Raw genomic sequence first — 12,602 nt, 5'->3', positions numbered from 1 at the left:
ATTGGATACTGCCCTGGGGCCATGGGATCAGATGCCTTGTCTAATGCAATCAACCTAATCCCTGTGGACATTCCTGTTAAAAAATGACTCACACATTTGCATCACAGTTCTGTATTCCATGTATCTGATTTGGAAATCATTGGGTCCTGGATCAATGTTACTTACCTGGACGTCTGTGTAAACCTTTCTGAGCTAATACCTGTTTATATACAGGTTCACAAAAACAACAAACACTTAAATGGTTCTCAGGCACTTAGTAGATAAGAAATGAAAAATAATATTGAGTTTCCATGAATTTGGGTTACTGTGGTCTGAAGGATGATTTTTTATGTCTCTACACTTAAAGATGCATTTGTTAAAAGAAATACATTTGAGTGGTTCAAGTGTTTGTAAGAAATACATAATTGTGAGAAGAATGTTATGATTTCAGTTTTTCCTTTAAAAGTTCAGGTCTTTCTCTTCCCCTCTAGAGTTTGGAATAAATAACTTGTGACTTGAAAATGATGATTTTTTTTTTTTGAAAACTTGTGGTGGACTCCTCACATGAACATAATTTTCTAGAAGTTTTGTTAAAGACTCAAATATAGAGATGAATAAACCATTGGTGGTATTCTGAGACATTATTTTGCAATCTGTTCTTTGAAATTCTTCTCTAGTTTCCAGATTTTGATTATATCTGTCAATACTTGGTCCCCACCCTGGGCAGAGAGGTGGGTTCCATGCTTTCCTTCAGAGCCCTCCACAAGCTGCACACACAGAAGGCTGTCCATTTTATAAGCCAACAGAGGTAGACAAATACATTTCAAACTATGTTCCAGATCATTCCACTGAGGAATGCAATTTGACAGAGGTAAGGAATCAGAGAATGAACACCTTCATCCATTAATCTTATTTAAACTATTTATGACCCTATATGAGTGCTGGCATTTGGGTGGAGAAGTCTGTACATATGATACATGAGTACTGGAAGGAACATTATCGTGAACATAATAGAAAACTTATTCCAGCTGGTATTCCCTACCTTGTTGATATTTCTTCCAAAGACAAGCAAGCATATTCCTAAAGGACTTCCTTTTGAATTCAAAACCATCATGAAAATGTGTCAGAACAAGTCCAGCATGACTTGGTTCATTGAGAAGGAATTGAAATGTATATTTTCCTCAGGAAAGTGGTTTAAAAATTTAAAAAAAAACATTTTAATAAGTAAAAACTTCACTATCTCTGAGATATTACCAATATGAAATTGTGCACACCTCAAAATGCTTATGAAATGTGCTTATAAAAATGCTCCTGGGATCCAGGAAGTGAACTGACCACACCCAAATCCCTAATCCTATTAAGTGCTTGCAGGTGATTTGTGGATCTGGCAGGAAGTTAGTGGGTGTGGTCAGGAGGCTGAGCTATAAAAGGCTGAAAACATGGACCAGGCTCTCATTTGAAGGCCAGCTCTGAAGGAGAAGCTCTCTCCTCTTAAGCTGCAGCAGAGAAACCTGGTGGTTACTGCTCCTGGAGACATGGAGGCAGCTTCACTCCACTGTGGAGGTGAGTCTCAGTTTCATGACTGTATAAAACCTGAATGTTCATCAAATGCAGCTCATGCTAAAGCCCATTTGGGTCCTTCTCTACCTGCAGAGTCATCGTTGTCACCTTGCCCTGATGCACACTTGAATAAGAATTCAGCTCCTGTCGGGCCACTGCTGGCTCCTAGAGGGAAACTTTGTCTGAACTGGCAGAGACCGTCCGCAGCTGGTACTGGGCTGCAGAACATGGGAAACACTTGCTACGTGAATGCAGCCCTGCAGTGCCTGACATACACACCTCCCCTGGCCAACTACATGCTGTCCCAGGAGCACTGCCAACGCTGTCCTGGTCACAGGGTCTGCATGCTGTGTGTGATGCAAGCCCATGTGACACGGGCTCTCCGCCACCCTGGGGATGTCATTCAGCCCCTGCCTGCTTTGGTAGCTGGCTTCCACACTTCCCGGCAGGAAGATGCCCATGAATTTCTGCTCTTCACTCTCCATGCCATGCAGAAAGCATGTCTGCGTAGGCACAAGCAGCCAGGTGCTCACTTTGAGGACCCCACTATCTTGCGCCAAATATTTGGAGGATGCTGGAGATTGAAAATCAAGTGTCTCCACTGCTGTGGCCTTTCAGACACTTTTGACCCCTACCTGGACATTATGCTAGACATCACGGCAGCTCCCAGTGTGCAGCATGCACTGGAGCACTTGGTGAAGCCTGAGTGGCTGGAAGGGGAGAACGCCTACCAGTGTGGTGTTTGTCAGAAGAAGAGGCCAGCCTGCAAGACCCTGACCCTGCAGAAGGCACCAAACGTTCTTATGCTTGTATTGAAATGGTTCTCGGATCTCACAGGGGAAAAAATTGCTAAGCACGTGCACTATCCTGAGTGTCTTGACATGTAGCCATACATGTCTCAGCAGGGCAGAGGCCCACTGGTGTACGCCCTCTATGCTGTGCTGGTCCATGCTGGGGTGAGTTGTTGCAGTGGACATTACTATTGTTATATAAAAGCTGGCAATGGCCAGTGGTACAAAATGGACGATGCTAAGGTAGTGGCCTGTGACATTACTTGTGTCCTGAGTCAGCGTGCCTATGTCCTCTTTTATGTCCAGAAGAGTAAACTTGAAAATGACCATGGGAGTGTGTCCCTAGGCAGGAAACCAATAGCTCCTGGGACTGAGGACACAATCTTGGGAGCCACCCAAGGAGAGCTCCATGGAGACTCCTATAGCAAAGCAGTAGAGCCAGAAGAGCGCTTGGTGGATACAGCTCCTGGAGAAATCACCTTGGATCAGTGGAAATTTCTCCAAGAACAGAACCGACCAAAGTCTGAATTCAACCTCGGGAAAATGGAATTCACTCTGCCTCCCAGTGTCATCATAATTCACCAGTCAAAACACAGAGGAAGCCAGAGCATAGACCATAAGCAGGAAAAATACAAGCAGAGCAAGGACACCAAGTACAGAGGAGGTGAGGAGTTGGTGAACACTGGCCAACTCCCGTGTGTTGCAGGAAGGGCCAGAGCCACCAAGAAGAAGAACAAGCAGGGCAAGAGGACAGTAATTGTGGTCTAGCAATCCAGTATAAGGATTACCCATGTCCATACACACCAAGATGAAGGCTCACACACACACACAAACACACACAAATACACACATACACACACACACACACACACACACCCTGATACACATGGAGGAGAACTCCTGAAATGGCTGGAGAGGGAGAAGACTTCAGATTAGAGGTGCAGCTACCATTTATATTCGGGTCTTCAGAATCATTCTGAGGCCCCTGAGTTCCCTGGAAAAGCTAATGATGATCTTGGAGGCAGAACATGGTGCCTTGCCCACTTACACAGCTCCAAATGTTCTGAGCCCTGCAGGAGCCCTGGGCTTCCCAGCCTCTGTGCTTCATGCCTGTTGGTCAGGCCTTCTGGCTAGGCCTCTTCCCTTCTCTGACCCCCGCCCCAGGCAACCCTTTTTAAAAAAAAATGTATCAATGAAAAATATGTAGGAGCAGAGCGGCCAGGACATTGTGGGTCTGGTAGATTAGAATAGAAAACAAAAAGCTAGGTAGCCTCCTGCTCCTCCCATTTCCACTGCCTCCCTGAGTCACTCCTGTGCAGCTCCAACCCCTGGCTCCCCAGTCTAGCTGCCGATATTTGAAGGTCCTTCAATGTGGCAGACATGGACAACAAAGAACGGTGTGGACTTGATCAAGATTTGGATGATGTTGAAGAAGTAGCAGAAGAAGAAACTGGTGAAAAAACAAAAATCAAAGCGCATCAACTGACTGTTCAGATGATGCAAAATCCTCAGATTCTTGTAGCTCTTCAAGAAAGACTTGATGGTCTGGTAGAAACTCCAACAGGACACACTGAACACTTGCCTAGGGTGGTCAAAAGACGAGTGAGTGCTCTCAAAAACCTTCAAGTTAAATGTGCACAGACAGAAGCCAGATTCTATGAGGAAGTTCATGATCTTGAAAGGAAGTATGTTGTTCTCCATCAGCCTCTGTTTGATAAGCGATTTGAGATCATTAATGCAATTTATGAACCTCCAGAAGAAGAATCTGAATGGAAACCAGATGAAGAAGAGGAAATTTCAGAGGAGCTGAAAGAAAAGACCAAACTAGAAGACGAGAAAAAAGATGAAGGAAAAGAAGACCCTAAAGGAATTCCTGAACTTTGGTGGACTGTTTTTAAGAACATTGACTTGCTCAGTGACATGATTCAGGAACATGATGAACTACTCTGAAGCACTTGAAAGATATTAAAGTGAAGTTCTCAGATGCTGGCCAGCCTGAGTTTTATCTTAGAATTTCACTTTGAACCCAAAGAATATTTCACAAGTGAAGTGTTGACAAAGACATACAGGATGAGGTCAGAACCAGATGATTCTGATCCCTTTTCTTTTTTTTTTTCGTATGTTAAAGTTTTATTTTTGACTGACACAATTGTTGTAAATATCTATGGAATACCATGTGATATTTTGATACATGTATACAACTGTGTAATGATCAAATTAGGGTAATTAGCTTATCCATCACTTTAAACATTTAATCATTTCTTTGTGATGAGAGAAATTAAAAATTAAAATCCTCTCTTCTAGCTATTTTGTCTTAGGCGAGCGCTCTACCGCTGAGCCCCAGCCCCAGCCCTTTTTCTAGCTATTTTGAAGTAGATGATATATGATCATTAACTATAATCACCCAATTATACAATAAGACATCAGAACTTGTTCCTCCTACTTGACTGTAACATTGTATCCATTGACCAATCTCTTCCTATCCTCCCAGCCGTTAATAACTAATATTCTATTCTCAATTTCTATGATATGAATGTTTTTATATCACATGAGCTCATGATGCATTTGTCTTTCCATGCCTGGCTTATTTCTTTTAACACAATGTCTTCCAGGTTCATCCATGTTAAATTGATAGCATGTCATTATTTTTAGAGATGAATAGCATTCCATTGTGTGGTCCATTTTCTCATCCACTGGAAATGCAGTCTGACTTCTTTATCCATTGATCCATTGAATAAATGTGAAATGCTTCATGAATTTGTGTGTCACCTATTCTTCTCTGTACCAATTCAATTTTAGTATGCATGCATATTTGGGGATCCAGGTCACCGTTGAGTATTAAGGTACATCTTGCATTATTAATTAGAATTAACTGGAGTGCAAAAGTGATGGGTGGAGCCCTAGCTTCTAGGGCTCCAAACCATTGCCACTGGAGCTACTGCAGTTTCCACCATGGGTGTGATGGGGTCACACTGATGCCACACTTTAAGTCCTGAAGCACCACGGGGATCTGAAAGACCACTGTAGTCTGGGGCGGTAGTGCCATGACTTGCGACTTGGTCTTTTCCCTCGATGAGATAACCCTGATCCCTTTTCTTTTGATGGACCCCAAATTATGGGTTGCACAGGGTGCCAGATAGATTGGGGAAAAGGAAAGAATGTCACTTTGAAATCTATTAAGAAGAAGCAGAAACACAAGAGACATGGGGCAGTTTGTACTGTGACTAAAACAGTTTCCAATGATTCTTTAATTTTTTTGCCCCTCCTGAAGTTCCTGACAGTGGAGATCTGGATGATGATGCTGAAGCTATTCTTGCTGTAGACTCTGAAACTGGTCACTTTTTACGTTAGCATATAATCCCAAGATCAGTGTTCCACTTCACTGGAGAAGCTATTGAAGAAGATAATGATGATGATTATGATGAAGAAGGTGAAGAAGCAGATGAGGAAGGGGAAGACGAAGGAGATGAGGAAAATAATCCAGACTATGATTCAAAAAGGATCAAAACCCAGCAGAATGCAAGCAACAGTGAAGCAAGCTGTATGTGCCTTGAGGATAACCTGCACTGATATACCTTCTGCTTTCCTGGAAAGGATGAATCTACATCATGTGATGAGCCTATTTCAGGTTTTTTGTTGTTTGTTTGCTTGTTTTTGTTTTTGCAGCCTAAAATAAAAATGTCAAATATTTTTTTTAAAAAAAGAAAAAAGTTAGATAAAATATGTCATATATTTCAAACTTAATATAATTTTCAGATAATTCTGAGATCAGAGATAAACCAGTGGAAAATGCAACATTTGTACAATTAATGTGTTCATTAGATTGTTGGATCTGAGACACTTTTTTCAAAGGCATTTGAATTTGTAAATTATTTCACTTGTGAAACAGAGCAAACTAAATGTAAATTTCAAAAGGAACTCATATGCAAGCTGTAACTGTGTACCCTTTTATCTTGTTTTAATTGAGATATGATAATTGTTTCTACCTATAGTGTACTTTGCAATGTTTTGATACTTGTACGTATTATGGATGTCTACTGCCTCAAACGTCTATCATTTCATTTTGGTGAGAATATACAAACAATTTCTTCTTTCTATTTCAAGACATAGAAACATTATTGTTGTCACCTGGGTGGAACTAGAGGACATTGTATTTAGTGAAATAAGCTACATACAAAATGGGAGTGATTTTGTTGTGTTAAAGCAAGCCTCATCTCTCTACCCTCACAGCGCAGATGCTGGACCTGTGGAGTCCCAGAAGTTGGTTTCAAACCTATGTTTCAGTCCCCCTTGCAAATGGCAAATCAAAATGGAATTTGTGCCTTCAATCCACAAAGAGTTTTCACTTACTAATTTCCACTGTGATGAGGCAGAAGTCTTGACTCTAGTGACTCCATTTTGTGAAACAGTCATGACATGTAGAAAGGTCATGACTGGGCAAGTTGTTTTTGTTTTTGTTTCCCTTTTGTTGTAGAAACCCTCAAAACCATGGAACTATCTACCTGGGCTCTGTTTCTGTAACTGGGGAAACTGGGCTTATTCTGATTGGCTAAGCCTCCTACCACCTGACTGCAATCTCCCTTTTCTGTAACTTGGCTGGCTTGCATTGGCTAGACACCCTAAAATCCCTTTTGTGGTTTTTTGGCTTAAATATGAAGCACCGCTCTGACTATCTTGTGTTTAGAGATTAGAGTGTTCGCCTCTGGCCAATAATAAAGGCTTAATTGGAATGGCAATGTGTGGTCTGAGAGTTATTTGAGGGTTTTAGTATTGGTATAACACCCACTGTAAAAATCATGCAAAAATAAAACCAATTCCAATGGCCAGAGACTCACAAGGTTCTGATCCACTACCCATTCCTGACATCCAACTTCCCTGATTCCCCAGGCCTGGTGAACACTTCTTCACCTGCTCCCATACACAATAGAGACTCCAAGAGTTTGAGATCTGTTAAGAAGAAAATGTGTCTGCTAGGGTTGGGGTTGTGGCTCCACAGTAGAGCACTTGTGAGGCACTGGTTTTGATCCCCAGCACTGCACATAAATAAATAAATAAAATAAAGGTCCACCAACATCTAAAAATATATTTTAAGAAAAGAAAATGTATCTTCTAAACACAGCACCAGTGGCCTCACAACTCTCAGCTCTGACTTGAAGGATGAGCAACCTCCACATCCTTGCCTGCATTTCTCTCTTTTTCTTAGAAGATCAGCCATTCCAATGGAGCAAGTGGGTATTACACTGTGACTTTAATTTGCATGTAACTGACATCCCATGATATTAAGCATTTTTTCATGCAGTTTTTGGGTCATTTTTATGTCTTCTTTTGGAAAGTGTTTATACATGTCATCCATACATTTTTATTACAATAAAGTTTGTGGTTTTGTGGTTATTAAGATTTTCTGTTTTCTCATATACTCTGAATATTAACACAGTCAGATGAAGGGTTGTTCAATATTTTCTCACATTCTGTAGGTTGTTTCTCCACTGAGGATGTGGAGAAAATGAGACTTTTATTCACTGTTGGTGGGAATATAAATTAATTAAACCATTATGCCAAACATTATGGAGTTTCCTCAAATAGATGAAAATAGATATCCTATGTGATCTGGATACCCCCCCAGGTTGGGCATGAATCCATAGTAATACTCATCAACACATCAACAAGATACCTGAACAGCCATGTTTACAGCACCTCAATCCCACTAGCTAAGACAAGAGATCAGCCCAGTTCCCACCAACAGAGGACTGGATACAGAAAATATGATACATAATCACAGTGGTGTAATATTCAGCCATAGAGAAGGAAAAAGAGCTGTCATACACAGCAAAAAGTGTGATCTGTAGGAAATTATGTTAAGTTATATGATCCAGAAACTGTACTTCATGTTCTCTTTTCAAGTTCTGAGCTTCTCCTTTATAGAAAGACCAGTGATTATTAGTTATATAAGGGTGTGTGGGAGACGGTGGGAAGGGGTTTGGATTTGATGTGGGCACAGCATGTGCGTGTACAGTACAATCACACAGAACCCATTAATACATACATTTAAGAAGAAGTATGTGAAAACATGCCAAAGACTTAAAGGCTTTTACTCTAACTGCTCTGAGTCATTCCTTCAGGCAACCCCTGGATTCCAGGAAGAGGTCTGATAGATAAACACCCTGTGATGAGTCCATACTACCACCAGGTGGTAGTCCACTCCCAAGATAACCACCAAGCCATCCACCATTGGCCCAAGACTGCCTGACTGTGATTTTCTGCTCCCCTTGTCTACACTCCAGGAGCTCACGTCAGCACCCCAAGGCAAGGCTCAGGAAGTAAGCCCCCCATCTCCCTGCTCTGGGTGCACTGATGAAGGTCCTTTTCCTACTTTCACCGTGGCTGGATTCTTCAATTAGTCTTCTGGGACAGCTAGGAGAACCTAGCTTAATGGCCTCCAGAGCCAGGGACTTCAGCCTAGCTCTCCAGGAACTTTGAAAAGTGTCACTGAATAATGTTTTCACTTAACAGTAGACTAAATCTTTTAAAAACTGTCTCAATTATGCCCAGACAACTTGAAGAAACCATGGCCTACAAACTATGTCAAAATTGATTGACCTTTTTACCACAAGTTTATCTTGGAGTCAATCCTAGAGGACTGATACCTAACCATATTTGGCAGATGGACATCACGCACTTGCCACAACTTGGAAAATTAAAATATTTGCATGTTACAGTTGATACTTCTTCCAGATTTTTGATGGGCTCCCTTCATGCCGGAGAAAAATCTAAAGATATTATAGCTCATTGCTTACAAAATTTTGCCACTGTGGGCATTCCAAAACAGTTAAAAACAGATAATGCCCCTGATTATACTTCTACCTCTTTTAAACAATTTTACTCATATAACAGTAATCCCATACAATCCACAGGGACAAGGCATAGTTGAAAGAGCTCATCAAATTATTAAAATGTACTTATTAAAGCAAAAAGACAGAATTGGAAAGGGGAATATATCCCCCAAAGATAAACTTAAAATAACCCTTTTTACTCTAAACTTTTTAAATTTGGATTCATCAGGGCTTAGTGATGCAGAAAGGCAAATGTGTCCAAAAAATATACATAAGCCCAAGGTACTTTGGAAAGATATTCTAACAGGACAATGGAAAGGTCCTGACCCAGTGATTGTCTGGAGTCGGGGTTCTGTTTATGTGTTTCCACAGGGAGAACAGCAGCCTATTTGAATTCCAGAGAGACTAACCAAAGAGATTTCTACAGACCAAAAAGAAGATGATTTGACTCAAATCCATAACAGTTGATATTCAGAGCTCCAGCTTGGCTATTGTTACATCTGCAACAGTGGTTCTCCCACACCTGGAGGCTAATGAATAATGAACATCATTAAGGCCTATTTCAAATGTAAAATACCTTGGGGCTTGCTTGTGGGAATACCTTCAGACCCATTATGCAAGTTACAGGAAAAAGGATGGGATACCCAAAAAAGAGTCAAACCCAGGTGGTAATCAGGATGTCTTTTTCAATATCTATTTTATTATTGCCCTTTCCCACATCATAAAGTTCTAGTTTATTTTTTGAGCTCATTAAGACCTAGGTTACCATTTTTCTGATCAGTTTTATTTTTTGGCTGTGGAGTTTTTAAACATTGCAATGGAGATTTCACTTGTGTAAAGCTACAAGGCCTTTACTATTGTCTTATGTGTTGTATGTTATGTGTGCACACTTGTGTTTTGTGTTATATGTCTGTATATGTGTATGTCCATAGGTCATATGTGAGGAGCGCTCATGAAAAAATGGATCCAAATATTTTTATTATTCACGTGATTTAAATGTTTTAATTTAAATTGGGTAAATTTAAGCTGTTGGGGATTGTTTTAATATGTGAACAAATAAGGAGGTTAACAAATCTGTTTGTTTACTTTCACCTTTCCTTTTCGTTATATTTAATAATTCTGTTAAGGATAATGTAAATTTTTCAGAAAATTGTTTTCTTAGTACCTGTTGGAATGTTACATATTTTTTTAGCCATCATTGCCAGAATTCCTATCTTCATCCCAGTGCCAGTGAAGACAAAGATAATACCAAACTATAGCTTCTTCGATAGCTATCACAGTAAACTGTATAAACTGATGCATCAATGAATAATAACTCAACAAGTAATGCACAATCAAGGAGTTGATTTACTTTGGGAGGAAATGGGCATATTGATAGATTCCTCCACTTTGAACTGCTTGCAGAACTTGCCTGGAATATGTATCACTTGTATACAGTGTGAACTATCTGTTGGTGCAGTGAATAGTGATAATACTGGAGTATCTTTGCTGATGGTGTCACCGGTGGTACAATTTTTCCAAAGGAGCCATCAATTGGCTTAGTGTCGTGGCATTTCTGTATCCTCCTCCCTTCTGCTAGTGATGGTCTAAAATTTGGGGGCCAACAGAGGTTAGGCAAAGAACCTCACCCCCTCACTGGCAACCAAGGCCAAATTTGGGGGCCAACAGAGGTGAGGCAATGAACCTCACCCCCCACACTGGTGCATAGGCCTATCCACAAGTGTGGCTGTATGCTGGACCAGTAGTCAGTGACAGGTAAGATCCAATTGCAGTGGTACCAACCTAAGAGAGGAGGCTGACACCTTGAGGTCAGCTCATCCGATGACGGGTAAGGGCCATATGTAGTATTGGACAGCCTAACAGGCACAGTCCCTAAGCCACATGCTTGGTGTTCAATTAAACAGAAGCGGGGAGATGCTGACAGCCATAGCCAAGTCAGAATGACACCTGGCATTTTTGCCAGAACAGAGTGGTTGAGAGGTGATGCCAGCAAGCCATGGAGATGATAATGGTTATGTTAAGCTGTGTATTCAATTGCATATTAGACCCCTGCTGTCCGCCTTGGCCTGCTACTTTGGAGTTCTCCAGGGGATTCCCAGAGAGTTCCCTTTGGTTGGGGAAGTGCCAGAGGAGCGATTTTCCCGAGGATGGATTTCCGGTTGGGGTGTGGTGTGTCCCGAGAGAAGGCTGCTTGTGTGGCATTCACCAGAGTGCGGAGAATAAAGGAGTTCCTGTTTTGAACCTACAAGGCTGTGTGGCGGCTCGGTTATTTTGTGCCCAGCCAGACTGCGGCAATTCTTACCCTGTGGTCTTCTCAGTTTCATTTTCCTGTAGGAGAGTTTGCTGGGGCTTTCAAAACTGTCACACCCCCAGTTGCTGCCATCTTCTATAGTTTGAAACTTCTTTGAGTACATCCCCTCAAGGTTTCCATGCTGGATATCTGGCCCACAATATAATGGTACTGCTGTGGAGGGGCCATTAAGAGATGATGCGGTCATAAGGGGACCACCCTCGGGAAGGATGGATGGAGCTTATGGGACAGAGTGAGTTCCTGTGAGCCAGGTTGTTATAAAAGAATAACCTGATCCCTCCCTGCTCTCTTGCTTCCTGACTTGCACACAAGACCCTCCTGCCCATAGGGGAACTTGTTCATTGAGTAGCAGTTGAAAAAATTGGGGTACTAGGTGAGGGCCGAGTTTCCTCTCTGCTCAGGGGAAGGTGGCAGCTGAAGTTAATTGCCCCCTTGCTGGGCCTAGAGCCAAGGAGAGGAGTAGTGCAACCTCTGCGGACCTGTCAGGATGGGAGCTCTTTTGAACTTTGCCATAGTGTCCCCATGGACCTAGTGAATTCCAGGGACAAGTGGGTGGAGGCCCATCTCTCAAGTAGCAATCAGGAAAGTTGAGGGGCTAGATGGGTGGTCCACCTCCTTAGGAGAAAATGGAGGCTTTGTTTTTATTAGAAGTGAGTACAGGGAAGAAGTGAGATGATTGCCCCCCCGCCCCCCCCCACATTCAGCTCGCAGAGGACTCTGACTGCCAGGCCCACTAACTCCCAGAGACAGTTGGGTTAGAAGCCAGGTCTCCAGGCAGCAGCTGGAAAAGCTGGAGCATGAGACATTTGGTCTAACTCCACCCAGAAAGAAGCCACAGTCTTGGGTTTATTGCTGGAGCAAGCTGGGGGAAGAAGCCACCAGAAGCACCCACATACCCATCCAAGATCCTGGAGAACTAATGATTGCCTGTCCCAGGTACAGGATAGATAGAAGCCAGACACTTGGCAGAGTTGGGACATTAGGTGAGCAGTCTGACCCTCTCCAGGGAGAGGTGAGGAGCTGAACCTCACGGCCTCTTCACTCTGTTCTGAGCCAGTGGAGAGAGGCACAGGGAGTGCTGGCAGGCTCCTTTATAATCTCCTCTGTGTTTGCATGGTCCAGGGGGATGAG

The 12,602-nt window shown here is 42.2% G+C and overlaps 1 protein-coding gene and 1 pseudogene across 1 annotated transcript; both read left to right on the top strand.

Annotated features, from left to right (window-relative positions):
* The first annotated feature begins 1,514 nt into the window (after positions 1-1,514).
* LOC101970445 (ubiquitin carboxyl-terminal hydrolase 17-like protein 6) lies at positions 1,515-3,098 on the top strand. The gene is given in 2 exon segments (XM_013366301.2): positions 1,515-1,542; positions 1,633-3,098. Coding segments are annotated over 2 exon segments (1,494 nt in total).
* A 241-nt stretch (positions 3,099-3,339) lies between these two features.
* Positions 3,340-6,019, top strand: LOC101970730 (nucleosome assembly protein 1-like 1 pseudogene; annotated as a pseudogene).
* Positions 6,020-12,602: the final 6,583 nt, after the last annotated feature.

Source organism: Ictidomys tridecemlineatus, chromosome 14 (assembly GCF_052094955.1).
Source record: "Ictidomys tridecemlineatus isolate mIctTri1 chromosome 14, mIctTri1.hap1, whole genome shotgun sequence".
Classification (NCBI taxonomy): domain Eukaryota; kingdom Metazoa; phylum Chordata; class Mammalia; order Rodentia; family Sciuridae; genus Ictidomys; species Ictidomys tridecemlineatus.
This window is presented reverse-complemented; position numbering and strand designations above follow the sequence as displayed.